Source organism: Littorina saxatilis, linkage group LG6 (genome assembly GCF_037325665.1).
Source record: "Littorina saxatilis isolate snail1 linkage group LG6, US_GU_Lsax_2.0, whole genome shotgun sequence".
Lineage (NCBI taxonomy): Eukaryota > Metazoa > Mollusca > Gastropoda > Littorinimorpha > Littorinidae > Littorina > Littorina saxatilis.
Genome location: NC_090250.1, coordinates 30,593,176 through 30,610,520, shown reverse-complemented (window position 1 = coordinate 30,610,520; position 17,345 = coordinate 30,593,176). Strand labels below are relative to the sequence as shown.

The 17,345-nt window shown below is 44.6% G+C and overlaps 1 protein-coding gene across 1 annotated transcript in view; it reads right to left on the bottom strand.

Moving 5' to 3' along the window:
• LOC138968979 (uncharacterized) overlaps nucleotides 1-16,843 on the bottom strand; it is a 42,716-nt gene extending 25,873 nt beyond the window's left edge. Inside the window, exons 1-6 of the mRNA XM_070341661.1 lie at nucleotides 16,651-16,843; nucleotides 14,053-14,198; nucleotides 13,565-13,778; nucleotides 11,936-12,078; nucleotides 8,967-9,142; nucleotides 4,615-4,886 (exon numbers count right to left, since the gene is read on the bottom strand). Coding sequence (XP_070197762.1) covers nucleotides 4,615-4,886; nucleotides 8,967-9,142; nucleotides 11,936-12,078; nucleotides 13,565-13,778; nucleotides 14,053-14,198; nucleotides 16,651-16,774 — 1,075 coding nt within the window. The 5' untranslated portion in view covers nucleotides 16,775-16,843. The remainder of the gene's footprint in view (nucleotides 1-4,614; nucleotides 4,887-8,966; nucleotides 9,143-11,935; nucleotides 12,079-13,564; nucleotides 13,779-14,052; nucleotides 14,199-16,650) is intronic.
• Between the last annotated feature and the right edge of the window lie 502 nt (nucleotides 16,844-17,345).

Here is a 17,345-nt window from a genome sequence, read left to right as displayed (position 1 = left end):
ATCAATTGATCAACAAAATACAACATAATACAAAACGACACAACATTGTTAAAATCATTATTGGCCAACGTTGAACGTTTACGAAGGCCTCAATCTTCCCGCGCCGTAGACCAGATTAATAGGTGCTTGATTTTGGTATTTTGATTTACATAACATTAAACCTTTCTTGGGGTTCATGGTCATGGCAACAGCCATATTAATATTATATGATGTATAATTTTATATTTCAGCATATGTGAATTACATGTCATATCATACCAAACTGTCATACATTTGTATTCCTACATTATTCTGATTGATCACAACCAAACCTACTATCATTGGACACATCCAAATGCAAGCGCCTGTTTTTGACAACTTATATTTTTAGATCAGTGCAACTTGCTTGGATCTCTTGTTTGGCCTGTAGGTAAAATGTACAATGTATTTTCTGATTTGTGCACAAAAGCTTTTCTTTTTGTTCTTCTTTTTTTAACATAACAATGTTTAATGTCACTGTATGTTTGAAAGAACATGGTCACATTTGTAAAACAAATGTTAAATTAGAAAATAAATAACATTTTGGTTCATGATTTTTCCTACATCTGTGCTGAACATAAGACATAAAAATGTTGGTAAATAAGTCACTCAAATGCAGGGTAGTATGAATGGTTTGAGTTTGTTGCGGTTAACCCTGCACATTTCGGCCAATGATGTTTTTGTTGAACAATTTTGCCGTCACCCCTCCCATAGGGTGACGTATTTCACAACTTCCTGTGTTACACAAACTCAGTGATGACCAATTTTGCCTTCACCCCTCCCATAGGGTGACGGATTTCACAACTTTCTACTGAAGAACAATGTTGCCTTCACCCCTCCCATAGGGTGACGGATGTCACAACTTCCTGTGTACACAAACTGATGACGTATTTCACAACAAAATGGCGCTGCCCATGGTCAACCTCGAAACTATCCGTATAAATGGGGGCCTCCTGGCCCCCATAATAACCATCAAATCAGCACAGCGCTCTGGCTACAAATAACCTCAGCCAATAATAACCTCAGCCAATAATAACCTCAGCCAGTAATAACTTCTGAAATTTCTAAAGCAATTCATTGAGAACTTGAGCAGATATGGCTCTTTGAGTGGAGGACCCCCTCAAAAATGGCCGCAAAACGTGCCTTTTTTTGCCTCTGAAACGGTTGACCCCTACCGCCTTTGTCAAAAGGCTACTCAAAGACTAGAGAAGTAAGGTGCATCAAACAAAATGCTTTGAACTGGAAATTAAATGGCGTTTCTGACGGTAGTCATAAGTGTTTGGTAAGTGCACATTCTGATTTTTTGCAGATTTTAAAACACGGGGCTATGGTTTTTGTCAGGTCGATTTTAGGGGTGACCTTGTTTGACAGGCTGTAACGGGATGCCTATACAAATTACCACCAATCGGACAAATGATATGAACGGTGGACATAATTACCTTTTCCAGCATATAAAGTTGAACTAAAATGGATTGCGTTTTACCGCTTTTGTTAGCGTGCGAAAGTTGTTGCAATAATGTTTTGGTCAAGTTTATTTGTACATTGCTGCTTCTTTTATTACAACACGGCTTCGACCCCTGTTGATTTTAATCAACCAAATTTCTTGTTGTCCTTGTCTATCGGAAACGAAGAAGGGAAGCTACAATCGCCCCAGGCCATATATACTCTTTGTTTTGCGCAACCCCCCGTAACCCCCCCCCCCCCCCCCCCCCCCCCGGTAGTCTGGCCCTGTAGATCTGTTCATTCTTCAGTTTGTCGGTGTCAAAAGTTATATCCCCATTCCACACAACTCTTCTTTGTCCCGTTCCCGTACCAACCAAGGAATGCTACCAGAAAAAAAAACCCACATAATTATGCAGGTTTTCAATTCATATTTTTGCAAAGTATCTGCACAAGCATGTGTGCCTGCTTCGGCCATGTTGATTTTAATCAACCAATTTTCTTGTCATAACTGTGAAGAACATAACGGAGATCACTGTCAAAGTCGGCCAATCTGCAATCACTTTCGTCTCGGTTGGGAGATAGCTCTGTATTCCTGTTTTGATAGATTCCGCGGAGCCTAATGCCGCATCCGGTCAGAGAGAAACTGGCGCGCTAGCGGCGTGAAGCGAAGAAGTTCAGTATGCCTCTGTGGTAGCTAACTACAGAGAATAACCCCAAACCATTTATTTTAATTGTTAGCACATTTTCAAAGTTAACATACTTATCTATATATTTTGGATTGGGAGATTAACACGAATTACAATGCAACCATATGAAAATATGTTAGAACAAATTTGATTTTAATGACAACTTTAAAGGCACAGTAAGCCTCCCGTAAACCATCACAGATACGGTCAGGCTTTTACACACAGTACAAACACCCTTTCATTTAAACACTCACCGATTGAGAACATCCCAGGTGCCCTCCGTAAAGAGCGAACAATTTTCAAAGAATTTATTTTTGAGTGGTTTATCTTACCCCTGAGCCATCGTGAACCCGTGTGATCCAGTTTCCCTTTTTCACAATGTAGTCGTCAGTTAGTCATTTGAATGCGACTCGATGTCAGCTTATCTACAATAGCACGTTTTTATACACGAAACAAACGGCTGTGGTTCACAAGAACTCTAGCGATGGCTTTTGACTGTTGAGAGGAACGGCGATATGCACTAAACCGTCGTCTGCTACGACCCTTGCGTGACCCTGCTTCCGGGCTTTTCTTTTTTTCAAACTTTCACAACTTCGAATTGCACTGATCTTGTCTTGATGAAAAAATAATTCTTTTATGATTAAAGAATGTTTGTGTAACAAGCTGTCAATTTATTATTTAGATTTTAAAAGTTAGGTCTAGCGCAAAAACGCACCACGGTCCAAAAACATTCTGATAATCATCGATCCACGGCTATCGCCAGTTTACATCGATAGAATGAGACCCGAAGGGAAGTAACTCATTTTTGACCTGAGTTCAGGATGGGTCCAACAAGTGTTCGAGACAATCTGCAAAATTAATTCTTTAAAAATTGCTCGCTCTTTACGTAGGGCACCTAGGATGTTCCCGTTTGGTGAGCGTTCAAATGGAAGGGTGTTTGTACTGTGTGTAAAAGCCTGACAGTATCTGTGATGGTTTACGGGAGGCTTACTGTCCGGGAATATTCATAACAGCCGTCCAGCACCAAAACGAGGCGCCATTGTTGTTAAAGACCAAGTCCACGAAAATAAATTCTTTGAAAATTTCTCACGCTCGACAGAAAGCAGCCAGGATGTTCCCGTTCGGTGAGCGTTCAAATGGAAGTATGCTTGTACTGCATGTAGACGCTCGGGGAGCTCTGTGATGGTTTACGGGAGGCTTACTGTGCCTTTAATTAATAACAAATTTGTTCATTAATGTTCATAAGTCCGGACTGAAACGAGGATTCCTTGACCAAAATTTCGATCAATTTGAGTGAAAAAGGAATGTCACCACAGTGCGGCCTCAACTTTTGTAAAAATAAAAAAGCCGGATATGACGTCATCAATATATCTATTAAATTTTTTTTATATATATATATATAAAAAACAAACACATCTGGGGATAATATCTGCAGGAATTCACACGCAAAGTTTCACAAACATTGTCGGTTGTGCGCGCGCGCACACACACACACACATACACAAACAAACACACACACACACACACACACACACACACACACACACACACACACACCATAACCTCATCTACCCAGTAGTAACCCAGTCTACGTTACTTAAAACCTTTAGTCTTAACTTGACTGAATGTAAATTCATACATTTTACTCTGCACTGACATCAGCCTGGGTGTAGGAAGATGTGTGGTATGTGTCTAAGTGCCTGGATGGAAATGGATGGAAAGGTCGATGCTGATTTGCAACGTGGTGTACATGAAAAGGGAGGTATCTTGAAAGGTATCTGGAAAGTCACAGTCCAGCGCGTGTAAACATTTTGGATTCACCATCTCAGATCTGGTTAGGTATTAACAAGGTATAAGATCTTCCTTCCACTTGAATTTGAACACATAATATCCAAAATCAATATTCTCGGTGTTTTCTGCATGTGGAGCATGGAATTTGTTTCTCCTTTATTCTCTTAACAAACACTATTAACAATCAGTTGAATTACTTCATCCGAAAAAGTCTTATTCGGCACAAGAAGCAGTCATGATGTTGATATTTGGAGCGATGTACTTAACCCATTATAACTGTATTCAAAGGAAGGGCTGTGTCTTTTAGAAAACATGGAGGCCAAATATTCGCTTTACATCTCGTGTCTTTCAGAAGACAAGGAGGCGAAGTACTTACGCGTTACATCACGCTGTGTCTTTCACAAGACAGGGAGGCCAGATACTTACGCTTTACATCCCACTGTGTCTTTGAGAAGTCAGGGAGGCCACATACTTACGCTTTACATCATACTGTGTCTTTCACAAGACAGGGAGGCCAGATACTTCCGCTTTACATCACGCTGTGTCTTTCAGAAGACAGGAAGGCCAGATACTTACGCTTTACATCATGCTGTGACTTTCAGAAGACACGGAGGCCAGATACTTACGCGTAACATTATGCTGTGTCTTTCAGAAGACACGGAGGCCAGATACTTACGCTGTACATCACGCTTCACGCCTTGCAGTGTCTTCTTGGTTTGTTCCAGCTCTTGCTTGGTCTGGTTCAACTCTTGCTTGGTCTGGTCCTGTTCTTGCTTGGTCTGCTTCAACCCTTGCTGTGTGTTTTGCAGGGTCTGCTTGGTCTGGTCCTGTTCTTGCTTGGCCTGGTTCAACTCTTGCTTGGTCTGCTTCAAGGTGTTTTGCAGGGTCTGCTTGTCGTGGTCGTGTTCTTGCTGCAGTTGGCTCAGTAGATGCTCAAGCTTGTTTAACCTGTTGGGTTAAAAAAAGAAAAGATGAAGGGCCCATTCCAGAAGCACTATCACCATCACCACACAAAAATACAACAACAACAACATCAGAACAAACAACAGACAGACAGACAGACAGACAGACAGACAATCGGACAAGCAATACGGACTTTAAGGATATCCGACAGACATACAGACTTAACCCATTATAACTGACAGACAAAACGGAACAGAACTGAACGAAATTGAACTGAACGGAACGGAACTTTATCTAACAAAGATTAAAATTTAAGACTGTGGCAAACGGGCAAAAAAACCCGGCACAAGCTGAAGCAAATGCCCTCAACAAAATGTACATCAATTTTCATTAATAATCCGTTAGGTAGTTCAGGGCCGGACTAGGGGGGGGGGTTATAGGGGTTGCGCAACCCCCTCCCCCGGGCTTAAGCATGTACCACCCAAACGCACTATTTTTTGTGGGGGAGGGAGGGGGGGGGGGGGGTTGCATTGCCTAATTTGCCAAACTGTCGAATTTACCTTTTTCGTTCAAGGAGAGGCTTCCTTTCCCTCCAGAAACATCAAAAAACGTTCAGCTTCGCCCCCTTGCAACCCCCATCAAGGGGGCTTCGCCCCCTGGACCCCCACCAAGGGGCTTCGCCCCCTGGACCTCCATCTGTAACCCCCCCCCCCCCCTAATACTTACCTAGTCCGGCCCTGTAGTTTCTGAGCTATGTTTTTCACACTCGTACATACATACACACATACCTAGGGAGACAAACCTCGCCCTCCACCCTCGTAAAACGGAGATCTAACTCGACTTGTCCACAAAGCACGAGTTATCCGAACGCGCGCAGAAAAATGTGCCTTTACAAACTATAACAAGAAAATTGGTTGCTTAAAATCAACATGGCCGAAGCAATGTTTTCATAAAAGATGCGGTATTGTACGGGCACATGTTGAATTTGGGTTACATGTGTTGCAGAGTATTTAAAAATCCGTAGGCATAAAAACATGCAAAGAAGAGTGATAGGTCCCTGTTGTGAATATAGTCAAGTGGATAAATTGATTACTTATGTTTCACACTAGTTTTGCTGTTACAGCAGTCCCTCTCATGAACGGACACCCTTGGGCCAGTGCAAACCTGTCCGTACATTGCAGGTGGCCGGCCACGGGAGAGCCCCTCCCCCCCCCCTCACATATGAAACACACTCAGGCACACTGACGGACTGAGTGAGTCTTTGCTACTGGTGAACGAGCTCTACTTGTCCTAAAACAATAAGGTCAAACTACTACAACTTACAACTGAAAGGAAAAAAACTGTCCTGTAAAAATGACGTTAAATCAACGGTGTCAGAAAAAGAGAGATAAAAGAAATCCTCAAATTCCTGAGGATACAGGCACCCCATGAAAGCAGCCACGAACATACTCACAGAGGCATGCATGCTTGTGCAGATACTTTGCAAAAATGTGAATTGAAAACCTGTATAATGTGGTAATTTCTTTTTGTGTGTGTGGCTTTATTGAATACTTCAGGCAGTAACTATTCCCTGTCCAGTTTCCTCTTTCGTCTCTCTTACCCCTCGCTTACCCCACCCCACCCCCCACCCCCTTACCCTTCACTCCCTTTACCCAGCCCCGACAGCACAAATTTGTAATCTGCACGGCAGAGTACACATTTTTTAAAAGGAAGACTACTCCTCCTCAATTATATCCAGAGATCTTCAAGCTGTCTCCACCATAAGCCAAGTGGTCGAGTCTCATACCCCCTTTCCACACAACCGTTCTAGGTCCCGTTCCCGTACCGACCCAGGAACGGTGCGGACACGGGAGGGATCGGGACAGAACCGCAATGAACGTAACTGATCGTTAACGGAACTGCTTTGAACGGTAGGGTCGGTAGGGACGGCTGAGTTTGGGCTGCATGTTCAAAATTGTTAGCCGTTCCCCTCCCGATCAGAATGGAACCTCAACCCATCGGTAACGGAACGCTTGGATCGTTGAAGGAACTTAAAACAACGGTAACACAACGGTAGCGCTCTCACACTCTGCATGAGTTGTCATACCCGCATTCCACACATCCGTTCTAGGTCCCGTTCCCTTACCGACCAAGGACGGCTGCCACTATGGTCAGACGCTGCTGAAAGATGAAAAAAAACCGGCGGTTTGCGCAGCGTTCCATTGTTGTGGCAGCAGTCCTTGGTTGGTACGGGAACGGGACAAAGAACGGTTGTGTGGAATGGGGGGTATAACTTTTGACACCGACAAACTGAAGAATGAACAGATCTATGAGGTAACCGTCTCAATGGTCCAGGCTCAGGAAACAAAGAGTATATATGGCCTGGGGCGATTGTAGCTTCCCTTCTTCATGTCCGATAGACAAGGACAATAAATAGTAGAGCATAGTGCAATTTCATGTTGGCATCTTCTCCACTAAAAGCTATAACCCAAAGACTGAAGACCAAAGTGCTTTACCCCACTTCTGACCCGAATCACCCCCTCCTGCTAGGTACACGTGCACTCAAATTAACCTCTGCTTTGACCTGTGTGCCAGGAGTCGGATGAGAGAGAGAGAGCGAGAGAGCGAGAGAGAGAGACACACACACACACACACACACGCACGCACACACACACACACACACACACACATAGACAAAGACAGACATAGAAAGACAGAAGCGGAGAGACTCAGAGGGAGACACAGATCGACAGACAAAGACATACATACAGGGAGAGAGAGAGAGAGAGAGAGAGAGAGAGAGAGAGAGAGAGAGAGAGAGAGAGAGAGAGAAACAAAATACTGTAACTGATCTCGTGAGAACGGTAACAAAACGAGACATGTCACCTCTCCGGGTGCATTGCAATAGATGACCGCTCCTGCGGCCATCAAAAATCAATGTGTGCTAAGAGATTTTTAGAGCAAATCTCGAAAATTATTATTAAACCGAGCGTTACGCGCCCAGTTCAATAGTTCAAATTCTCGAATTGCTGTATAAATCTCTTAGCGCACTATTATTTTCTACAATACTTATCTGGGGAAATGATACAGATCTAGATTATCAAGACATTTGTTCGAAGTGGATATTACCTGGGTTGGGTTTTTATTTTCAAGCTTTTAAGTGACTTCAAAGTGCTTGGGATGAGGGTGACCGACAGACTGACAGACAGACAGACAGACAGACGGATTGCACTGACAGACAACGAATATGAACCGAAAGGCGTCGATCGTAGGGTGACGGGGTTTAACTGAAGGGTGACAGACAGACAGGCAAACAGACAGACAGACAAACAGACAGGCAGACAGGCAGACAGACTGACAGGCAAACAGACAGACAGACAGGCAGACAGACTGACAGACAGTAAGACAGACAGACAGGCAAACAGACAGACAGACAGACTGACAGACAGACAGACAGACGGGCAAACAGACTGACAGACAGGCAGACAGACAGACAGACAGACAGGCAAACAGACAGACCGGCAGGCAGGCAGGCAGACTGACATACAGACAGACAGACAGACGGGCAAACAGACAGACAGACAGATAGGCAGACATACAGACAGACAAACAGACAGGCAGACAGATAGGCAGACAGGCAAACAGACAGACAGACAGACAGACAGACAGACAGACAGGCAGACAGACAGACAGACAGACAGACAGACAATAAATGGACCTGATATCGTCGGCCTGCATAGTGACGGTATCGGAATAAAGGGTGCCAGACAGACAGACAGACAGACAGACAGACAATAAATGGACCTGATATCGTCGGCCTGCATAGTGACGGTGTCGGAATAAAGGGCACCAGACAGACAGACAGACAGACAATAAATGGACCTAATATCATCGGCCTGCATAGTGACGGTGTCGGAATAATGGGTGCCAAACAGACAGACAGACAGACAGACAGACAATAAATGGACCTGATATCATCGGCCTGCATAGTGACGGTGTCGGAATGGAGGGTGCCAGACAGAGAGACAGACAGACAAACAGACAACCAGTATTGACCGGATATCGTCGGCCTGCATAGTGACAATTGGAATGGAGGATGACAGACAGACGGACGGACGGACGGACGGTCAGACAACCAATATTGACCTGATATCGTTGGCTTTAACGTCGACGACATTGGACAGGAGATTGGCGTCCTGACACAAGTTTTTCGCTGGCAGCTGGCAGCGATATCGTCCAACCGTGGTACCGCCTGGATCTAGCGGGTAGATGTACTCGTGGTCATTGTGGGCAGCAATCGACACGGACTGTCCGTCAGGCGTCTGGCGAAGCACACACATCGTCACATCGGTTAAAAGCATAGTCATAGGAGATACGGTTTTATCCCACGTATCAGCCTGTCCAGATCTGAGATTGTGAGAGGAATCGCTTACACGGGAAGGGATGTCCCTTTAACCAAGCAAATATTTATATGAACAATAACTTAAAGGCACTCATCTCGGCTCACCATTTCATATTTGGCCAGGCTTTGACATGCGATAAGACCTTCCCTCCACTTGGTCACATAACAAAATGAACTTCCTGGGTGCCAACTGTGTAAACGGGTATTTTGTGTTACGAAATAAAAATCCACTGGTCGTACATGTATTTAAAAAATGGTCTGTCTGTCTGGAGTCTCCCGTCAGTACGACGGTTAAGTGGCAAAAACAGCTCAGTTTCTCAAATGCGTCCGCATGTGCGAATGGAAGCCAACCCTGGCGGCACAGCGTCTCCGGCATAGTATGCAATTATGCCGCAAGGGTGTGTATCATCGGTACCAGCTTTTCTCTGTTTACTTTGTTTTTTCTTTTCTGGGGTGTTCGCTACTATTTTTGCTTCAAAGGTCTTCGGTCCTTTTTTTTTTCAAAGACGTCTCCAAAGGGGCGTGTCCTGGGACTGAGCTTTCCATTTTGCGATGTCAAGCTCACAGGCTTGACGGTTTTCCTTCAAGCTGTCTTTGAATCGTTTGCAGGGTCTTCCTGTTTCCCGGTGGCCTTCTCTGAACTGAATGTAGATTAACATCTTGGGGATTCTGTTATCTTCCGTGCGAGACAGGTGGCCCGCACAGCGTGGCTGGCTTTGGATGAGCAAGCATTATATGCTAGCATATACACTATATATATATTATGCTAGAATATAAGCATTATATACTCGTATGAGACTTTTCTCTTGGTGCAGATTTTGCCTGCGAGGTATTCTTGGCGTCTCTTGTGGGGGAGCTCGAGGAGCTCAAAGAGTTCTGGATCATTCTCGTCAAACCAGTCTCTGTGGCTGCGCTGTATACAAGCAAGGGTGTCTACAGCTGCAGGCGGGGGTGGGGGAGGGTGGAGTGGGGGGAGGAGGATGAAGGCCTGTGACAGGACGTCAAGCTCGCTAAAGGAACTAGATGTGCAACCTATAGCCTCTCTTTTTCCAGGTGCAGTGATCGCCGCTGGTCCTCTACCCAGCAAGCCAGACACCAGGTCCCCTACAATGGCCGCTCCCACGCAATTGTGTTCACAGCAGCACCTTCTCGAGGTGCCCCTTGTTTTTCATTAAAAAAAGATTGATTTATCAATAATCTCCCACTTTGTGTAGAGAACACCAAGGCTGTTCATGTTTGGTATGTGACCAAGCGAAAGGATGGTCTTATGACATGTTAAAACCTAGCCAGACCGGAGACAGTTGACACACCTCTGTCACGAAAGCGGCCATACCTGAGAGTGGTGTAGATGACATACCAAGTTCAAGTTTTATTAGTCCATAACCCATGGGGGCATTTTGAACAATAAATACAATCAATACAATCATGATATATGCTAATATAGTAAATAAAAAAAATAAAAAAATAATAAAAAAACTGTTACAAATTCTATCAATTACCTCAATCGTGGGGTGGACAGTTGGCACACCTCTGTGACGAAAGCGGCCATACCTGATAGTGGTGTAGATGACATACCTCAATCGTGGGGTGGACAGTTGGCACACCTCTGTGACGAAAGCGGCCATACCTGATAGTGGTGTAGATGACATACCTCAATCGTGGGGTGGACAGTTGGCACACCTCTGTGACGAAAGCGGCCATACCTGAGAGTGGTGTAGATGACATACCTCAATCGTGGGGTGGACAGTTGGCACACCTCTGTGACGAAAGCGGCCATACCTGATAGTGGTGTAGATGACATACCTCAATCGTGGGGTGGACAGTTGGCACACCTCTGTGACGAAAGCGGCCATACCTGATAGTGGTGTAGATGACATACCTCAATCGTGGGGTGAACAGTTGGCACACCTCTGTGACGAAAGCGGCCATACCTGATAGTGGTGTAGATGACATACCTCAATCGTAGGGCGAACAGTTGGCACACCTCTGTGACGAAAGCGGCCATACCTGATAGTGGTGGAGATGACATACCTCAATCGTGGGGTGAACAGTTGGCACACCTCTGTGACGAAAGCGGCCATACCTGATAGTGGTGTAGATGTCATACCTCAATCGTGGGGTGGACAGTTGGCACACCTCTGTGACGAAAGCGGCCATACCTGATAGTGGTGTAGATTACATACCTCAATCGTGGGGTGGACAGTTGGCACACCTCTGTGACGAAAGCGGCCATACCTGAGAGTGGTGTAGATTACATACCTCAATCGTGGGGTGAACAGTTGGCACACCTCTGTGACGAAAGCGGCCATACCTGATAGTGGTGTAGATGACATACCTCAATCGTGGGGTGGACAGTTGGCACATCTGTGACGAAAGCGGCCATACCTGAGAGGGGTGTAGATTACATACCTCAATCGTGGGGTGGACAGTTGGCACACCTCTGTGACGAAAGCGGCCATACCTGAAAGTGGTGTAGATGACATACCTCAATCGTGGAGTGGACAGTTGGCACACCTCTGTGACGAAAGCGGCCATACCTGATAGTGGTGTAGATGACATACCTCAATCGTGGGGTGGACAGTAGGCACACCTCTGTGGCGAAAGCGGCCATACCTGATAGTGGTGTACATGACATACCTCAATCGTGGGGTGGACAGTTGGCACACCTCTGTGATGAAAGCGAGCACACCTGAGAGTGGCGTAGATGACATACCTCAATCATGGGGTGGACCGTAGGAACACCTCTGTGATGAAAGCGGCCACACCTGAGAGTGGCGTAGGAAACACCTGTCTCCGTCTGGTAGGGAGTGTAGTCCACCTCCAGGGTCAGCTTCTCGTTTTCTACATCCGGGGCAACTGTTCAGAAAATAAACAGAGACTAATTATTGCGTTGTTGCTGAGGCTGAGACAGTTGCCTCGTCTTTGACCGAATGTGCAAATAAAATAGATTGATACATTTTTTAATCAACTTTGCTATAGGGGAGACAAGTGTTATGAATGACTGGGTGTGCAACGCTACATGGATATATAGTATACAGACTGGAATGACTGGGTGTGCAACACTACATGGACCGCAACACGGTGGCCTAGTGGTAAGGCGTCCGCCCAGTGAGCGGGAGGTCGTGGGTTCGAACCCCGGCCGGGTCATACCTAAGACTTTAAAATTGGCAATCTAGTGGCTGCTCCGCCTGGCGTCTGGCATTATGGGGTTAGTGCTAGGGCTGGTTGGTCCGGTGTCAGAATAATGTGACTGGGTGAGACATGAAGCCTGTGCTGCGACTTCTGTCTTGTGTGTGGCGCACGTTAAATGCCAAAGCAGCACCGCCCTGATATCACCCTTCGTGGTGGACTCGGCGTTAAGCAAACAAACAAACAAACACTACATGGATATATAGTATACAGATCGGAAGGACTGGGTGTGCGACTTTAACGACCTTGGGGATATCCTCCTTCCTGTGAAACAGTTCTTACTATCTCAGATCTACCCATACCTGCACGTGGGATACGAACATCCCTCCCCTTGGACACATAGAAACTGAGCAAAAAAATTATTGCACCCATTTTCGTATCCCAACTAAAACATTCATTGCCGTGTCATTTCACTCAAACGGTATATGCCATTAAAGGCCCTTCATTTGGCTACCGGGAACACGTTTCAGATGAAAGATGGCTGAAAGTTTCGAATCAATCCATTTAGGCATTGCTGAAATAAAGCGCTTTTTGTCATGGTTCCCCTCAAAATGGACGCAAAAACCTCTCGTTTTCTACTGCTCATGCGCTCAACACCTGCATCAGTAGGAATGACATAACACAAGAAATACACCAAATAGCAAAACAAAACAACCTGTTCTGGATAGATCAATGATCTTTCTTTTTTTTCGTATGTAAAAGTTGCCAAGCTGTGCCTATACTGAATTTTTGTCGATTTTTTAATTGGTACATGACGTTATTGTCAGGTCGATTTGGGGGTACCCTTACTTCGGTGGCGGTCATGTGATACTTGAAACAGACATCTTTGATCCGAAAAATGTGTAAGGTAGCCAAGTGAAGGGCCTTTAATGGCCTTTGAATAAAATGACACGGGAATGAATGTTTTAGTTGGGGTACTAAAATGGGTGCAATAATATTTTTGCTCAGTTCATATTAGTGGCTTTTAAAAAAACCTTGTAAACAAAAAATTCCCGCTCTGCTCAGGAAGCAGCCAGGATGTTTTGGGTCTGTGTTGAAGCGGAGGAACAGTCTGATTCCTTGTAAGAGTCTGACCAGATCTCAGATGGTAAGCCGAATCGTTTACACAGGAAGGACTGAACTGTACTTTAAATTGGGAGACCCAATCACTGACCCATGACAAGTAGTCTGGCAACGTGCGTGACGACCAGCTGTGACGACTGGTTTTGCAACGTGACCTTGACCTCGATGTCGCCAGTGTCGGAGGCCGAGACGTTGTTGATGGTGATTCCTGCACTGCCCGCATGACCCACCCTGGAGTCAGTGGCATTGACGGAGTCCCCGGGTAGCAAGGAAGCCAGCTCTCTTTCCTCGGAGGTGGCTCCAGACTGCAAGGAAGAAAACTCTGTGATCATTGCCGTCGTTGTTATTGTCGTCGTCTTCGTCATCATCAGGAGCAGGATCGATGACACCACTACAAATAAGAATAAGAACAACAACAACAACAAAAACAGCAACAGCTGCAGCAACAACAACAACAACAACAAACGCAACAAACAACACCGACAAACACAACAAAACAACAACAACACTAGCTATAGCCTTTTGAACACTAATTCTGTTGAAAACAGTCATGTTGATAAAGATGTGTCCGCTGCTCACCTTCCATGTCCACTTGATGGATACAATGTTTTCGAGGGGGTCGGTGGTTAGGTTCCAGGGCACGCTGAGGTTTTGACCCTCACACAGATCGTACTTCCTCACTTCTTCCACCGGGCCCGGGGGGACCCAGCTGAGCGCATCCACTCCTGTCAAGAAGCAATCACACGTCACTCAACATGCGGATACAAGTAGGACGTAAGAGTGGATTCTCCCAAGATAAACTCCAGATTGAGTGCTTCCCCGCAAAATTCAGGGAATGCAATTATCTACATACAAAAAACTGAATTGGTCACGTTCTTCCAATTGAAGCAAATGCAAGGTGGAAGTCTATAAATGTTGCGTGAAAGATCAGCGGAATACGGGATCCTAAGTTTGGGCAGCAGAGCTTGGGGGGGGGGGGGGGGGGGGGTTTCAGTGGGTTTTGTTTTACTCGGTATGCAGGCATGAGGGTGTTTGGGGTTTTGGGGCGAACACAACCAGAGATCATGTACGGTTATCAGGCATTTTGAACAGATTTAACTAGAGTTCGCATGAGGGTGTTTGGGGTTTTGGGGCGAACACAACCAGAGATCATATAAGGGTAAGAAACTTGACTAAAATTCGCGTGAGGGTGTTTTGGGTCTTTGGACGAACACAGGCATAAGATCATGGGTATCAGACATTTTGAACAGACTTGACTAGAATGTGCGTGAGGGTGTTTAGGGTCTCAACTCTCATTAGAAACCAGATCGCAGGCTCCATTATAGTATAATTCGGCCTGACCGAAGCAGGGAATGCGTTTACCAGTAATTTCTAGGGTTTTACTGGTTGAATTTCGGAACTAATATCGAGATTGGAAAAACGAATTGAGCAACCAGTCAGATGTGGCTCACCGATCAGTCATTTACTGACCACGGTGACATACACTTGGTCTTTAGACAAATTATTGATAGAAACACTTCGAAAGTTTTATTATGAGTTATTTCTAATATATGCTGACTGTTAGCAAATGATAACAGGCATGTCGAGAAAAAAGATATCAAGCATGAGCCTTTTAGGCGAATCAATGCTGATATCGTTTGTGAGACATGTCTGTTATCATTTGCTAACAGTCAGCATATTAGAAATAACGGTTTAATTCGACCAAAATAAACTTCGAAGCGACCCCGCGAATAAGACAGAACAGCCACAATGAGAACTTGACTAGCGCTCCTTCCTGATTATGCCTGTCAGTCAAAGAATTCTCGTGACCTGGGTCAGCCAATCAGAGTAACACACCTGACGTGATAAATATTCACAAGTCAAATGCGTTTGACACACAACAATCTCACAAGATAAACCATGTTGAACATGCGTTTCGGTTGCTTCGCTTTTTCTTGTTGAACAGAGAGCGACAGATTTAGAACCGACTCCAGACGGATGGAAAATGACCTAAAGATACATTTGACGTAAAGCGAGTGACGCAATTTCACTTGATTTTTCCGAACTTAGATAATTTAGATTTCAAGTGAGCGGGTCGGCATTGCACACTCAGGGGATGGGCGGTGCCTTGCTGTTCCGTAAAGCTAACAGAAATTTCACACGGCAGAAATTAGTATGTAAAGCGCGGAGAGCACTATTAATTGTGGTTCGCGCTATATAAGCTCACCATAATAATAATAATAATAATAATAAAGCACCCACCGACAAAACTCGCTTTTCGGTGTTTTTTAAGTAAAGAGATTATTTCTGACAGCATTTGAAGTGTCATTCTTTAAAATAAATCACGCTGATATTGTTGATTTAAATTTTTACTTTGTCTTGTTAATTTTTAGCTTGATAAACAAAAAGGGTCCCTACCTGAACGTTATAACATTTAGAGGGTCACCTAGAATCCGTCCTGATTGGTCAAAAAGCCATATGGGGCACTGAATTGGTAATAAATGCAAGCACTGACGAAACTTTGCTAGGCCTGTAAACACGCTTGATATTTTAGGATGATTCTGCGTGACCGCAGCATGTTTTGAGAGGCACGCAGCAATAATCGCTGTCGGTGCGAAACAGCGTGAACTTTTTCCAAAACATTGCGTCACATCTGAACAAATACGTCTGACGATCATTTTGCTGGAAGTACGTCAAGCATATTAGTAAAATATTCTAAAAGTTTCAAAGCAATCCACCTTGTCATTGCTGAAAAACAGCCCTTTTTGTCATGATACCCCTAAAAAATGACGCAAAAAGTCCCGTTTTTGATTGCTCATGCGATCGACACCTGCATTAGTGGAAATAGCATAGCACACAAAATACGCAAGTTAGCTAAACAAAACCAGTTGTTCGGGGTAGATGATTGATTTGGCTTTCTTCTCGCATGTAAAAGCGGCAAAGTTTTGCCTATTGTGATTTTTTGGTCGATTTTTAATTCGGCCCATCCGTTTTTGTCCAGTAAATTTTGAGAGTACCCTTATTTGAGCGGCGGTCACGTGATCCCTGTAATCCGAAAGGTAATCCAGATAGTCAACGGCTTTAAATAACTCGCATATGAAGTTTGAATGAAATGACAGGGGAATTAATGCTTTTTTTTTGGGGGGGGGGGGGCGAAATTTGTTGCAATAATTTTTGGGCGAAGTTTTTGTTACTCACCTCCTGGTACAAGAAGCAGGAAAGGAAAAAGAAGAGCATGGGCAAAAATCCACATCATTGTGTTTGAAATGCGGACAGCTTCAGACTTCGGAATTTCAGTCGCGATCCAAAGCAGCTTCAGCATCAACCGACTCCTTCAATCTGTAACGTCTTTCTCCCCGGAGTGATTAAGCTTCATATAGTAAGCTTATCAGCAATCTAACGTTTGTTTTGTTGCCTTAAGTTTTTGCGACAGTTTGAACTGAAGAAAGTGTTGCCAATGAACGTGCGATTGTGTGTGTGTGTGTGTGTGTGTGTGTGTGTGTGTGTGTGTGTGTGTGTATGTGTGTGTGTGTGTGTGTGTGTGCGTGTGTGCGTGTGTTGACTATGAAGAAAACAAACTAGGGCTGAAAAAGGAACAAAACAAGGTCACGAACCACTTTGGAGTTGTCAGTGTAGAACAACAGCCAATCATTTTCATGTTTCCATAGCAAGAAGTAAACAAATAAACACACAATGAACAAACAGGCGACACGTTTCGAAATGCTTTGGAGTTGTTCTCAGTGTAGTACACTAGCCAATCATATTCATGTTTCCATAGCAACAAGTAAACAAATAAACAGCCAATGAATAAACAGGCGACACGTTTCAAAATTCAAATTTCATTATGTTCCCCATCATTCCCGCAGGATAACGCAGGTTAAAAAAAAAGTAGG